The sequence below is a fragment of the Acanthopagrus latus genome, chromosome 6 (genome assembly GCF_904848185.1).
Source record: "Acanthopagrus latus isolate v.2019 chromosome 6, fAcaLat1.1, whole genome shotgun sequence".
In the NCBI taxonomy this organism is placed as follows: Eukaryota; Metazoa; Chordata; class Actinopteri; order Spariformes; family Sparidae; genus Acanthopagrus; species Acanthopagrus latus.
Window position 1 is genome coordinate 21128299 of NC_051044.1, and position 15441 is coordinate 21143739.

Sequence of the window (15441 nt, forward strand, 5' to 3'; positions counted from 1 at the left end):
CAGACACTACTGAATTATCATGGCAAAAATATGAATAGTATATGGAGTTCTGAAGGCAACAAATGTCTCTATAATCTACTTTCTCGTTCACAGTCACACATTGCTACTTAATCATGAGGGTGACACTAGTCAATATAGTTCAGAATTCTATATATAGAGTACATATGTTACGGAACATTGTAGATCGGAGATGAAACTCAAAGAATTGACAGGACTGAGAGAAAAGGGCATACTAAAAAATCTGTTTGCTACTTCAGCACCATGGACAGAGTGTCAGGGATTTATCAGCACACAGCACAGGCCACTGTTATTTTAAAACCATGGTCTACGGCATGGATTTGCTGAAAAATGAAGGATCAGTGAGACAGGTGGAACAGGCAAACATATTCAATTGAATAAATTTAACTGTCCCTGTACTCTCTCTGCTGCTCTGGAATGAAGTGGAGACAGGTTAAAAAGGGGGGTGCATGATGGTCATTTCACTAGGGGGTTCCAACCCTACGAAGTTGCTTGATTTGTGTGACAGTGTCTTTGCACAAAAAGTCTTTACCTTGAAAAGCAAATCAACCATGAATGGACAATTTAAGCATATTAATTAAGCATCAGAACTTCATTCATTAATGGACAGGTCAAATGACTGATTTAGCGTAACTGACATGGGTGATTTCCAAACACCATTAAGACAAATTGTGGGTATTTCTCAAAACTGTTATTTGTAGCCTGTTATTTGTAACAGTTTGAATATAGTGTATTTCAGCAATACGTATGTTATCTTACATATGTTTTTGTAAAAAAAAAAAAAAAAAAAAAAAACCTGCTTTAATTGATGCAAATCAATTTTCACAGATATTCAATGACGGTTCAGCCGGATTTTACTTTGAAATGTGTAACCGGAAACTTAGTCTGTCATTGCGGACATGACACTAACGGGTTGCATTAGCTAGAAAAATAATGGCCTCATCGTAGCAAACTAGCAGTATGTCGTCCGTACTTCACTTAATAATAAAGAAGTCACTATACCTGATCATGTAAGCTCTTAGGTTCATATTTTAGTCCGTTACAGTGTAGCTTTGTAACGATACTCCACCGGGCAGCTCGGCTAGCTAACTGACGTCAACGTCCGACGAGGACAGTGGCAGAAATGACGGTTAGGAGGTCCAGCCGACATCCTCGGACATGTCCAGGTTTCCTCGCTTTTATTCTGCTTATTTTGAGTGTGGAGCTGGTGAAAACATCCTCTGAACACGACCCCTACAAAATCCTGGGTGTCGGCAGGAGTGCGAGTCAAACAGAAATCAAAAGGGCATACAAGAACCTGGCCAAAGAATGGTGAGTGACTGACATCAGGTCCCTTTAGGCCATCACATCTAGGCTGTACCAACCCCCCTATTCAGTCAGCAGGGTACATATAACACCTGAGCCAGTGCTTGTTAGCTAATTTAAGACGTTAACTGAGAACAATTTAACCTTATATGAGCCAGCAGTGGTCTCCATTCGTGATGTCCTGTCTGGGCTCTTTTTCAGGCATCCAGACAAGAACAAGGACCCTAAAGCTGAGGAAATGTTCATCAAGGTTTCAAAGTCATACGAGGTGGGTGAACATGTGTCACAACATATCATGCAGTAAAAGCTTGCCGTGAAATGTAGTTTCATGCAAGCTTTACCTGACAACTCTGACAGACCGTATGTTTCCACTGTGGCACTTTCAGTTTCACCTTCTGTATCATGGTCTCCTTGCAGTTATCATAACTTAAATTATCCTCTCTCAGATTCTGTCTAATGAGGAGCGAAGGTCCAACTTCGATCGCTACGGGCAGATGGACGAAAACCAGCCCTTTGGCCAGTCCCAGCATCAAGGTTTCCGTGGCTTTCACAACAGCTTCTACTTTGATGAGTCCTTCTTCCATTTCCCCAGGTACTGCACGTTCAGATTTGTTAAGGCTATCATTTATAACAAAGTATGTGTCGCTGTCAAAATCAAAGTACCAGCATTCTTTTGAGCAAACCCTGTGTGATACAGTTCTCCTCTCCTCTCTCTTCTGTGTTCATAACAGTGTTGCTCTGATACTGATGCCAGCAGCGGAAATGCCTTTGATACAGGCTAAAATGCTGGAATCAGTATTGGCAATTACTCAAATCAATGCACGATGCAATACCACCTAATAGTACTCTAGAAACAATACTCTTTTATCTATTTCTGTTTGACATATCTCCTCCTGAATACCCAGCCTTCTCTGATTGGTCAGCTTGCACATGCCTGAGCCAGCACCGCTAACACCAACAGAGATGCTGTGCTTGATCAGTTCTTATATGCCAAATATCTGCTAGGCAAAAATTATGAAAAAATGTGCCATAGTGAGATGTCATGGAGTTAACGGCAGGGCTACTAATGATGTGTTTCAGGAGTGTTTTATGTGGGAGAACTACTGTTGGTGTGGACTTTGACCTGTTTAACCTTTATGATTATTTACATGCACAAGAATCTAGATAAAATGCTGTGGGAAACGAAAAAAGAACAAACTCCTACACACTGTCTAATTAAAAAAAATGTATTCTATGATAAAGTCCTCTAGCATGGAAACACAACTTAAATATACAGTAAATTAATTTACATACATGGATGACAAATTGATAAAATGACCAGCATTTCTTGTCATTCATATCAAGTCTTAAATGTGAGGACTTGTGAATGGAACACCATGACTGATTTTTTTGTGTGCCTGTTTTTAAAACAAAGTAAGCCGTATAGAAACATAAAATTGAGCTCTGTGCTCCTAAGTGTGGGATTCGTTTTATAGTTTTACCAAGTTATCAAATACCAAAAACCCAAAATGGTGGAAGTTGCAGACTTGATGTGCTTAGCAGCCAGACGTCTGTATACTTTGTTTTCACAATGCAATTACTAAAAGGAGAAGATCACTGCAATCTTTAATCTGCTAAAGATCAACAAACTAAAGGGCCTTGTTAGTTGAACTGCTCTTTTGATGAGTTGTTTCAGAGAGGGATCCAGAAAGATTTGAATTGATTGAACAAATTAGAGTTACAGAAAGTTTTTTTTTCTCTCAGGTCGTGTCTAAAAAAAGACTCACTGACTTCCCTCTGACCCTCTTCTAGGTCCAGAGACTTTGCTGACAGCAAGTACCTGCTTCACCATGCACAGTTTAACAGCGATGTCCTTCCAGACAGCCACAAGAGGCCGTATCTAATCAAAGTGACCTCTGAGTGGTGCTTTGCATGCATCCACATTGAGCCTGTGTGGAAGGAGACAGTGCAGGAACTGGAGCCACTGGGTAAGTCTGCTGTCACCAGACTCCCATCACTCTGCCACCCCCATACACTCTGAGGATCATGGTTGGTTTTCCTAAAGGCATCATAACAAGGAAAATGTTTACTCAGTTCCAGGCCATTAGGACAAATGTAATTTGAGTGTTAAGATGCTTTTAAAAGTGTTAAGATGCTTTACAGAGAGCAAGCCATTTCTTAAATTATTCATCAGGGCTTAATGGTTCTTTGTGGCTTCCTCGAACAAAGGGTAAATGCAACCCCATGTTACAATCATCTGGCACAAGACGTTGAGTTGTATCTGCTAATTACAAGTATAGCTCCCAGTGCTCTGTATACGTGGTCCTGGTTTTAAGCAGTGAAGTTCTCTGCAGTGTGAGCTAGTAGCTGACTTTGTCTGCCATTTGGTGCCGAGCAGGTATCTTACAGTGTTTATAGAGCTTCAGAGCTTTTTGCTGAAAAGAGAAGACACTGAGACTCTAAAAACAGATGTATGCATCTTTCATGAACCCTTTCTATTAGGCAGTCCCTTACTAATTTCAGACACTGGAGTAAAATTCCCACAGCTTTGAGTGGTTCTTCTTTGCGACTTTCATCATCTCTTTGACTGGAGCTTGTTTGATGGAAGAGAGAAGTCACTTAAAATAGGATTCATGTTGGTTGTGTCTGTATTGTTTTACTGCTTAGTTTTTGTTTGTGGGTCCATTCTTTTAACAAAATTCTCTGTGATTTTGCTGGAATATATGCCCATTTTCTATAACCATCACCTTCAATTCATTTGTTTCTAAAATAACTGAAAGGGTTTCTGTGTTTGCATGTTTTATTGTCCAGAATCTCGGGAAAAGCAAAATGTTATGTGCTATTTTACCAGTCATTGCAACATTAATGGTGTTTCGCTCGATTGTGTCGGATACTATAGCTGTCTGTTTTTTTTACTCTTACACCAGGTGTTGGCATTGGTATTGTGGACTTGGGTTATGAGCGTCGCCTGGCCAACCAGCTGGGAGCCCACCGCGCTCCCTCCATCATCGGGCTGGTGAATGGCAGGGTGACCTTCTTCCATCAGGCTGTGGTACGGGAGCACCTACGACAGTTCATCGAAAACCTGCTGCCCCAGAGACTAGTGGAAAAGGTAAATGCAACAGAAATAAATATATTACCACTTTTTTGTTGAAAATTTATGGAAATTTTAGATCCAATTAGGGCAGTGCAATATGACTGAAATCTCTTTTCCCGATAGAGGTCATTTAACGTCCAGATAAGGATAAATATCATGTAATAGCACATATCCAGTAAATTTAATGAATAAATAACCACATGGAAAGGCGGTTCATATTACATTTTGTTACCCTCATGCAAATTTCTTGCCTGTTCCTTGATGACGGAAACAAAGCACCACCCAAGCAATGACCGATATTGCCTTCAAGAGTATGATTTGTGATTTTCTAAGATAAAAAGAGGAGCGTAATAAGAATCCCAGTCGTCAGTCCTCATTCTCCTCCGTTATGGCACAGACTTAGATCCAGTCAGGATTTACCCATAGTGCAAAAGATTTGTTTATTTTGTTCATACGAGTCAAAGGTATTTACTGATTTTAATCCGATTGTAATTGAAGATATGTGCTTGAATAGGTATGATGCATAAAGTGTAATTTTACAGATGGTGAAGTCAACAGGTTTTTATTTCAGTTAGAATAGGCTAATATTAAATTTAGTGAGAATATGTTTTTGAACTAATTGTTCAACGTTTCTCCAGATCACCGATGACAACTACCTGGCTTACCTGGAGAACTGGCATGCGGAAAACAAGCCCAGCGTTGTCTTGTTTGACCAAGTCCCTGTTGTTCCCTTACTGTACAAAGTAAGCAGTGTATTTATAAACACACTAAATTACAAGATGGTATAGTTGAGAATGTTACAGAGTTGTTCAGTCTGGCTTTTTAAGAAACTAGAAGAGTATCTCTGTATTCTGAGATCTGGTGCAGTTATACACTACTGAATAGCACATTTCAACTAATCATTTCAATTAATCTTAGCTATAACTGTCTTTTGTATACAGTTATGAGCTTATATAATAGCAGCAAGTCTACCTTCAAGTCTCTCTCTCTCTTTTTTTTTTTTACACATTATTCGCCTATTTATTTCAATGTATTTATTTTTGAGGCTCTCATCTTCCCACTCCCACTCTGCAGTTAACAGCATTCGCCTTCAGAGACTATGTGCGCTTTGGCTACGTCGACCAGGGTGACACACACAACACTCGGCTACTGCGGCAGTTCAACATAAACACATACGCCCCCACCATGCTGCTGTTTAAGGAGGATACAGAGAAGCCTGTTGACATCATCCAGGTACAGCCAGCACAGCTTACAGCCTACACCATTGCTTCCTTGATATAATATTGATAAAACATGTTATAGGGTGAAGCTCGTGTTTGGTATTTCTGTCTGTCAAAAACAACGAAGTGACAAAATGATCTGCGAATGATCTTCTCAAAAGTTTGCTTGCTTTGCACCCTTCACACACACTGCCCTATATCCTTTCAGGCCAGAGGGATGAAGCGACAGATCATGGATGAGTTTGTCTCCAACAACAAGTTCCTGCAGGTGCCACGGCTGGTCAACCAGCAGCTTTTTGATGAGCTGTGTCCTGTCAAGCAATTCCACCGGCGGAGGAAGTAAGACATTTTCTGAGCAGATGGTCCTGCACATAATCTCTCATTTAATTCAACCACTTCTGTAAGATATGATCAAAAGAGGCGTCTACCTTTAAGAAAGAAAGTAGGATAAGCTCAGTCAAGTCTAATGGGAGCTGAATTAGACATTTGACATAATTTCACAACTGTAAGAAACTGAAGTCGTTGTCACTGTGACCTGAAATGTAATCTGCCATTATAGCACATGAGTTGACTGTAAGTGGTTCGCAGGTACTGTGTGCTGCTGATCACAGGGGAGGACCAAGCCTTCCTCCCAGGCAACAAGGCCTTCCTGGACTTCGCGTCAGCTAACAAAAAAGAGGTGCTGCGGTTTGCGTATGTCTACCAGCGTCAGCAGCAGCCTCTCTGCCTGGCACTGCTCCATAATCAGGCAGCACTCTCACCTCAGGTCAGTGACAGGAACACATGCATCCACACACAATCTCACTAACATGCTTTCACAATAAAATGCATGATAGAAATGAAGCCATCTGAGGATCAAAAATATTTTTAGAGGACAGTGTGCATCTGCTGGCAAATCTTTTATATCGAGAAATATACAAAATTCGATATGTGTCAGATTACTGATCAGTACATTCTGAGACTCAGTTTACATTGCTATTTAACACCACTTCCAGGTGGTGATTCTTGAAAGGCGGAGCCAGGCCGGGAAGGTCCTGTACCGCTCTGTGAGTGGTGGCTGGAACGGCAGTGAAGAAGACAAGTACAGGCTTCATGAACAGCTGGAGCTCCTTCAGAAAGACCCCACCTATCTGAGCTCAGACACCACCCTGCCAGAACTCAACAACGAGATGGCCCCTGTAAGACAACGCAGATGCCTACTTACCTTAGTCTTGAGACCACTGAGCTGGAGGCTGCACTGATTGATGGGAAATCTGAACTGAACTGAATCTGGATTAATGTTGTTCTTGTCTTTTCTGTCAGATGTTTCTTATCCAATGGATGAATGCTGCCTATGATTACATCCTTCAAATATATGACGACCTTCTCTACTCAAACTGGTAAGACAACACTCACCCAGAATGTCCGCAGCATTTAGTGCAACAAAGACACAAGGCACAGTAGAGTACTTTTGCTGATATATCTGAAATGTTCAGAAGCTGACTCATGCCGCTGCATTAAGATGTTGCCAGAATTATCCAGTGGGGGATCTGGTGCTTTTGTGTGCCCCATTATTGCCATAATGCAACCCCTTCTAATAAAAGTAGAGGCTACATGGAGACAGGAAGGCGTGTTATTGGTTACTTATGGCTGCTGTGTATTTCTCCTACATGCTTCAATAACAAAGCGTTTTTTTTCCCCAAGGCGAGAGATGATGCCCATCCTGTCGCTGATCTTCTCTGCTCTCTTCATTCTTTTTGGCACTGTCATCATTCAGGCCTTCAGGTGAGAGAGGCACAACACTGATTTAGTTAAGACAATATATCGATGTGCCCAAACATCTGAAACTGCTCAAATTTCTCGTACTAATTGATTGGTTCCACTGGGCACGGCTGTGTCGTGGTTTTGTTTCCATCCTTGACCCAGCCTCATACCCCACTAATAGCGTTTTAGGAGCAACACATTTTGCCTGGCCAATTTTATTTACTTTATTGGATTTTGTTGATTTTTACTTGATTTATATGCTTCTATCACATGTAAGCAGTTACATAATTTCTTGTTTTTGCTCTTGTTACAGACAGAGTATGTGCAGGGTGTTTTATTTTGAAAATTGACCCAATGCTCCATGCTTTACCTGTGTCTTGACTTGCTGCCAGAAAATAGACTAGGCACATACAGCCGTCCCGAATGGAAGCATGCTGTTAATGACACCGAATATATCTACTGTGCAGTGAAACTTTACAATTAGTATTTAAGATTTATTCATCTTTTTGTCTTCTACTCGGTCATTCTTGGTTTTGTCTCCAGTTTAATCAAATGCAGGCTGGATAGCTTTACCCAAAAGGACCTGAAGCAGTGTGTATCCACACTGATGATTTCCCTTCTGTGGTGTATTTTCAGTGAGCCAGGTGAGACCAAACCCAGGAAACCAAAACCAAAGGAGCAACCACAAGCTGAGGAAGATGCATCAAGTAGAGCTAGTACCTCAAGGTAATGTGGTGGAAGGAGGTGAATGTGAATGTGAGATGAATGCAGAACTCTGTTTGTAATTCTCACACAAACTGCCTGAATAATGGTTTTCAAAACTTATTTAGCACTTGAGTGGCTGTTTATCCAGCTGACAGTACCGTGGGGGGTTTGTCTTATGCACGTCCTTGAGTTGTGAAAAGAGCTCCTGCAGCCCCACATGGAATTTTCTCATTAATAATTAGACATGACTCAGGAGAACAGTGTTAATGAATTCATGTTTTCACACACCGTTTCTGATCAAACTGCCATAAGAGGAAAGGAAATGTGTGTGTCAATGGTTTGCCAGAAAGCTGTAATTTTTTGTCTACACCTGGCTGATGTAGAGTGCTTTGCTGAGATGATCATTTTTATGTTCCTTTTGCTCCATCAGCTATCCAATATTTTAAACTTAAAGTGACAGTAAAGTTATTTGGAGCGTGGTTCTTAAAACATCACTGTCTGTGGACATTGTCGTGGTTTTCCACAATCAATACATACATGTCCTTTTGTTACCAGCAATCTGGATTTTGAGATGTACAGAGGTGGACATGTGAGAACATCTGGCGGCTGTGTGCATACGCCTCACAAGGCTTATGTGAGGCTTATTAATTATAGCACACTGCAATACTTAACATGCTCATAAAAGCTAGTTTTAGGCTGATTTCTCCACAGAGGAAAGTGCCTCAAGCTAGTAGTAAACTATCTGACAATGTTTCATGCTTCCACTCAGGTGCTTAAAGGATCTGTTGAAAGAGTTAATGCTGGCTGTAAAAAAAAAGGCGGGGGGGGGGGGCATCTCTATAATCCATAGAAATATATAATTCCTTCTTATCTGTCCATGCAGCCGTCCTCCTAAGAAGGACTTTGTGGAGGTGACAGAGCTGACAGACATCACGTACACCAGCAACCTGGTCAAACTCAGGCCGGGCCACATCAACGTGGTCCTGGTGCTCACCAACGCTTCCAAGACTGCTTTGCTCAGGAAATATGCCAAGGAGGTTTTTTCTTTCTCTGGGTAAGTCTCCACACTGCAGGAATATTAATTCAGTTACCATTATTCTTTGTTTCTATTGGTTTATTCGCACGCATCAGTAAAAAAGATTAAATTTCCCTTTAGACTGTCAGAACTTGTTCAACTTTGTGCTCTCTGTATCCTGCAGATAACCGCAAATATATACACTTTTTGGTGTAAAATGCTCTGATTGAATATTTTTCTTTAATTTATACTTTGTCTGCTTATTAATCTCAAACCCTTCTGCCTCTACAGCACTCAGACCCTCCACTTCTCCTTCCTCAACGCTGATAAGCACCGTCACTGGATGCCATCCCTCCTTCGCTCAGCCACTGATGTAATGCAGAGCGAGGGCCACTCAGACGAGGATGAGGAGTCCTCGGACTACACTGGCCACGTCCTGGCCCTCAATGGCCACAAGAAATACTTTTGCCTCTTCAGACCCGTCTTCACAGGGGACGATCCCAATGACTCCTCATCCGAAACCTCGTACTCAGACAGCAGAAGGAAGTCCCGATCCAGGTCCAGATCCAGCTCCCACTCCCGATCCAGGTCCCATTCCAGGGAGGATGGAGCTGTACCCAGGAGAGGCTCTAGCAGGGCCACCAGCATAGAAGTCCACCACAAGCTTGACAGGCTGGGACTGTGGATGGAGAGGCTAATGGAGGGTACCCTACCCAGATTACGGGTCCCTGCGTGGCCTGCACTTGAAGAAACCATTAACACCTCCTCCACAGAGAGCTGAGGTCGAAGTAAGAAAGGTACAAATAGTTGCAGTTCTGCCTCCTGCTTTAGTTCTTTAGCAAGAAACATGCAAAACAGTTTTCAAATTATAATTTAAGATCTCTTTATTACTGTTGGCACGCTGAACTGTTACAGCCTGTTTTGCAGAATGTTTTGTTTTATCTGGTAGTGTGTGGAGCAGGTGGATTAGTTGCTACCATAAACCTTTAATATACACATTGAGGCAAGGTCTGAGCTGTGAGCTTCATGTATTCAGTACAGAGACAGAAAGAGGAAAAAGGGGGATGGATCGATCAGAAAACATCAAAAGCAGAAGGAGTTTCTCCCTACATGCTCTTAAAAATGTTAATCTGAGCTATAGCACTTACATACACAGTCAGACTTCACACACACAGATGTTGTGTGCTTCTTTAGTTAGCTACTGTACCTTATAAAGGAGAGTAATGTTAGCATGCAAAGTGACTTTTCATTTCACTCTGTTTTGCTGCTTGCTTTTTACTGCCCCTGTATATTACCCACAGGCAGCCAATAAGCATTATGGTGCAAACTTTAAAAAGCAAGCTATGTGTGTGTGTGTTACAGATTAACTCCGGTTCTTTGTGTTATTTCCCTCTCCTTCTAACTCTTGTCTCTGTTCATGCGTATGTGAAGTCGTACAGCATGGAATAAATGCTTTTTTTTTTCCTTTTCTTTTCTTTTTTCTCCACTTGCTCTGAGTCCTTCGAACCACCAAGAGCCTCTTGAATTTTTCTTTGCATCTGAGCACATCTTGACAACTGACCGGCCTCTCATGAGTTTTATGTTGAGCATCATGTCGCTCCAGATGGAGAATACTGCTGTATACTATCAGCTCTCCACATTGGTTAATACACATACAAGCTTGAAAACTGAGCGAGGTGCACTGAATTTATAAAGTAATTATTTGTTTTGATTTGTTTTTTTGTTTTTTTTTACTTTCAGAGCTGAACTTTATCATTGACCTCAGTTTGCTTCTAGAGATTTGACGCAACCATTTAAAATCCAGGCATTAAGCCATAGACTAATTTACAGCTTTGTAAGCAGCAATAATCAACTCCTTCACATAAGATCATCTGCAGTTTCAGTATGTTTCAAGAAATGGTTGATGATCAGAAAGGATTCTTCTGGGTGTTTTTCTGCTCAGACCATGTTGCCATGTCTTGCTGCTGGTAAGTGAGCATTGAATACTCTACAAGCCAAGTTTGAATTCTGATAATGTTGGATATCATTTCGGGGTGAGTTTTACCCAAAACCTGCCTTTACTTGTCTGATTTAGCTTACCTTTTTAGGTTCTTGTCACATGTCTGAATCAGGGAGAAATGATGAATCATATTATACTGTACCCTTGTAAAGCCTGTGCCCTTAAACCACTGTAAACAATAATGCATGGACTCAGTAGATCTAAAATCACTAATACATGTTTAGTGAATTTGCACTGGCAACTTAAATGTTTCACCCTCTCCATCTCCTTCTTTTACTAATGTAATAATTTGCTGCTCACCAAATAACAATTGCAGTACACTGTAACTTGTAACCTTATTTTTTCTTGTCTGTCCATGAGCTTCATTTGTGTCCATATCCAACTGTGAGAAATGAAGTGTAACTTATTAAAAGAAACTTCTTTTAAGACAGTGTATTTATTGAAATGTGCAGATAAGTTTCACCTGCTTTTATCCTTGTTATTTCCATTCATTCTTCTTTAAACAGATGAGCATTTTTATCTAAAACAGTACAGCATTCAGTATGTTAATATCAGAAATCTGGCATCTAGCCAATTACACCATATATGGATTCAGTTTAAATATGTGACAGGTTTTACAATCAGTACATGATACAAGAACAGATATTTACCATAAATAGAACTACTGCTTATCATGTATGCACCTTTTCAGCAGCATTATTCACAGTGCACGTCATAGCGGTTCAAAGAACCAAACGTGTGTGGTCTTGTGCTACAGTACAGGCTCAGTACTCATTAGGAATGTCACACACTTTCTTCATCGACAAGTCTTCAGGGCCTGTAGTGCCAAAACTACTTGTCTATATTAGCAACTAATAAACTTTTTACTAAGCAAAAACTCACAGGTGTAGTCTCAAATTAAGGATGAAACAGCAGATCTTCCAGTCAAAGGTATTTATTTCACACAGCAAAATACATGCAGTGAGCTCTCCCGGGATGAACTGATTTCTCTGTCTGGCACTCCCCTTTATATACTATTCTGATCCGGGGGTTTCCACGCCCTTGGATCCTCCTTCTTTTTGGCCTGATCAATACCCTTAACCACGATTAACTTCCATTTTTAGGTTATACCAGTGGAATATCTACCAAATAAAGTTTTAAAAATAAAGCCAGGCACCCCTGTTTCAGCCCCCTCCCTCCTTGGGGCTCGGGTGTCATCCGGCAATAGTCATCTTTTGTTTATTTCATATTTAGCAGTCATAATCTCCATATACAGTAACTGTGACTCTCGTGTTCCTCTTAAGGGATGATTCCTCTATGGTTTATCCACTGCAGGCCCTGCAGGTGCTTTCCTTCCACACACACAGAACTGCTGAACACTTCTAAATAGGATGATGGTATTACAGATCAGGTTTTTATCCGCTACAGGCTGAAGGGGCCCGGCAGCAGTTCGTCCACGGTCATCTTCCTGTACGAGCCGTCCGGCTTTGACAGGTACACGTCCCAGTTTGGTCCAAACTGTGTAGGAAAGCAACAAAAAAATAGGAGGTTATATAGAGCAATTAAACAGTCTTACAGAGCAGCCATTGTCGATGCTTTTGTTTGTAGTCCTGACAACAAAACATTAAGAGGAAACTAGAATCTGTTATATGTTAGCCATGCTAGTGCAAGGCATTGCAAATACAGTATGGTTTACCTCCAGTCGCTCAGGTGTCCTTACAGGACAGCTCGATAAATGATCAAGGACCGGAAACTAAAAGCACTGTTACCTCTCTCATAAACTGCCTGCAGCCACCACAGGGGGAGATGAACTGGTCGTCGACGTCACTGTGAAGAATGCATGAGGATAAATGAGACAACAGGTCTGTTTGCTCACCTGGGCAAAGAGGCACTTTCTTATGTGACTGACTTTTACAACGTTTACAACGTTTACAACGTTTAACAAAAAGGAATTCAAGGCTTATCGAAGAAAGTGATATTTATTTTTTTTTAATAATTATAAGTAAGGTCTAAATGTTACATAAATAAACTGAAAGTCAAAAACACTCAGCCCACAAAGAAATGCGCACAATCTGTATTCAGAAAACCATGCCTTTATATGAGCCATCAGGACTCCAGTATGGTTGTGATGTCACGACTACAGTTACCTCCCTCAGCCACAGCGAGGTTGCAAAACACCGGCTGAGCTAATGTGGAAATACAGTGGAACGGCGCCTGTCAAGGCCCATGAGAGCTGATGTGTTGTTTGAACATTAAAGCATGTAAACGTTCTCGAGTTGTATGACCCTGAATATCAGCATCATGGGACCTTTAAGGTTGAGCACAATGATCTCGCAGCATTAAACAATCAAACTGCAGTCTCCCCAGTTCTGTCAAACATTTCACACTTCCTCCTAATCACTACTCGCTCAACTATAAATCTTCATAGTTGTAGTACAGTTTTTCAAAGAGTTTATATAATCACCGTACTCATCACAAGCCAATGAAAAAATGTGGGTCCATTGTGTTTGTCTCTGCGTGACAGAATTTTTACTGCCTTGCCTGTTGTTCAACTTTTGACTGACTGTTAGACTCTTAAGACAGATCTGGGAAGTGATAGCTTGACCCAGCATGGAAAGTTTTCCTGATGTACGGGGAGGACGTGCAATAAACTGAACACGAGAGAAATGAGTCATGCTTTTGGTGTGATGAATGATGACTGTGCAAGGGCAGGGCAGACGCTGGCGTATTGCACAGGAAATACAGTAAACTTTTGATATCACGGTCTTGATTGTGTAGCAGTAAACATTACCTGGCAATTGCAATAGCCTTGAAATGCCTGTAGCCTTCTGACACTGCCTTCGAGATGGCGTTCCTTTCGGCACACAATCCGAGGTTGTAGCATGCATTCTCCACGTTGCAGCCTGGAGGCGACACAAGTATGGTCAGTTTGTAGCAAACGTGGACACATCTCCATCCCAGCAGCACTGATAACCTTTTCAGTTATCACAGTTTCACGGTGGACGGCCAAGATTATTGTCACCTATCTGACCAGATATCAAATACGGTCACCGTCTCCCCTTCTCTTCCTGAGTTATTGTGTTGAATAATGGCCAGAAAGGTGTTTTCTGTTTTTCTGAATTTTGTGATGTCACAGTGCAGTTTACATTTCACCTTTTGGAGACAAAATCTCATCACCTCTTCAGTTTATCCTATTGGACATTTGTGTGACATATTAAATCATCAAGTTTTGTCACAGTAACCTTGACGATTGACACTTATCATTTCAACCTTGAGTCCAAGTGGACATCACAGACACGGAGGAGCCCTTTTCACCATCAAAGGGGCTGTCTGTTTACATCTTTCACCTGGTCAAATAGTTACTCAGTGGGTCTTTGCACTCCCAGCTGTTTGCCAGCCGTTTGACCTCCAAGACATTGCTGCTGGGGGACACATGTGACATCCCAGAGCTTTGGACAGAACTCTGTTGTCTTTGCTTTCTGTTGATAATGATTTGACATCCCTGTCCGTGTGTACAGCACTGTTGACACAAGTGATGCAATTACAAAAGGTCACCAGATCTCATGGGGAAGTTCAGATTTGTCACTCCTGAGACATAATTTTTTTTTTACCTCAAGCCAAGTGGAATGATTAAGACTTATACTGGTGTGGATTTAACGGTCAGCTGCGAAACTTTCCACACCGAGTCCACTAGTTTGAACCTTCTGTTGTCAGGGAAACATTAACATACTGAGAAAGTAAACTCCTCTCAAAGTAATGATCAACTTCCCTGTGCTTTAAACAAAATGCTGTTAGCTCTGCCAGATTTTGAAATGATCTGAAACTACAGCATGCCGCAACAAAAGACTTGACTGGAACACAAGTTGCTTGACGCTGTGCCTCTGACGTCTTCCCTGACTACATCAAGCAATACAATACTTTCTTTTTACAATCTTTATTCTTTAAGTCTAGTTGTTGACAATAAGAAGCAACTTTGCACATTATTTGTAGTAAAACCCTTAAAAACTCAATTCTGTGTTAATACATAAACACATTTATATACAATCATTTTACTTTGTGTTTCCTCTGTATTTTACCTGTAAACACTCGGTTTTCGCGGGTCAGGAGAGCAGCCCCCACCCTGAATTTGCTGTAAGGACAGTAGGCTTGCTCCTTCACCTCCTGAGACTGGCTGATGAGCTTCTGGACCGTTTCCTGGGACAACTGCCTGCTGCCATGGTCCTTGATATGCATCGCCTCCACGTTAAACTTGACTTGGTCCATACTTGCTCCTGAGGTTCGTGAGGCTGTTTTTTGAGTCTGTGAATGAGTCCGTTGTACAGCTTTAAATGTGAATGGGACAGGGCGAAGGGGGAGAGGAAGCAGTTACAGCCAATCACCC

The 15441-nt window shown here is 41.4% G+C and overlaps 2 protein-coding genes across 2 annotated transcripts; one reads left to right on the forward strand and one right to left on the reverse strand.

Annotated features, from left to right (window-relative positions):
- Positions 1 to 897: 897 nt before the first annotated feature.
- Positions 898 to 11507, forward strand: LOC119021202 (dnaJ homolog subfamily C member 16-like). Its single transcript, XM_037101296.1, has 15 exons — positions 898 to 1329; positions 1525 to 1591; positions 1770 to 1915; positions 3115 to 3290; positions 4230 to 4414; positions 5038 to 5142; positions 5474 to 5632; positions 5828 to 5958; positions 6208 to 6385; positions 6615 to 6797; positions 6922 to 6998; positions 7303 to 7383; positions 7999 to 8088; positions 8951 to 9121; positions 9374 to 11507. Exons 1-15 carry the CDS (start codon positions 1142 to 1144, stop codon positions 9861 to 9863), a joined length of 2427 nt encoding a protein of 808 aa, XP_036957191.1. The 5' UTR covers positions 898 to 1141; the 3' UTR covers positions 9864 to 11507.
- On the reverse strand, positions 10806 to 15404 carry LOC119021204 (cytidine deaminase-like). The gene is made up of 4 exons (XM_037101298.1): positions 15137 to 15404; positions 13852 to 13963; positions 12830 to 12887; positions 10806 to 12578 (listed from the first exon to the last, which is right to left on the reverse strand). Exons 1-4 carry the CDS (start codon positions 15321 to 15323, stop codon positions 12483 to 12485), a joined length of 453 nt encoding a protein of 150 aa, XP_036957193.1. The 5' UTR covers positions 15324 to 15404; the 3' UTR covers positions 10806 to 12482.
- Between the last annotated feature and the right edge of the window lie 37 nt (positions 15405 to 15441).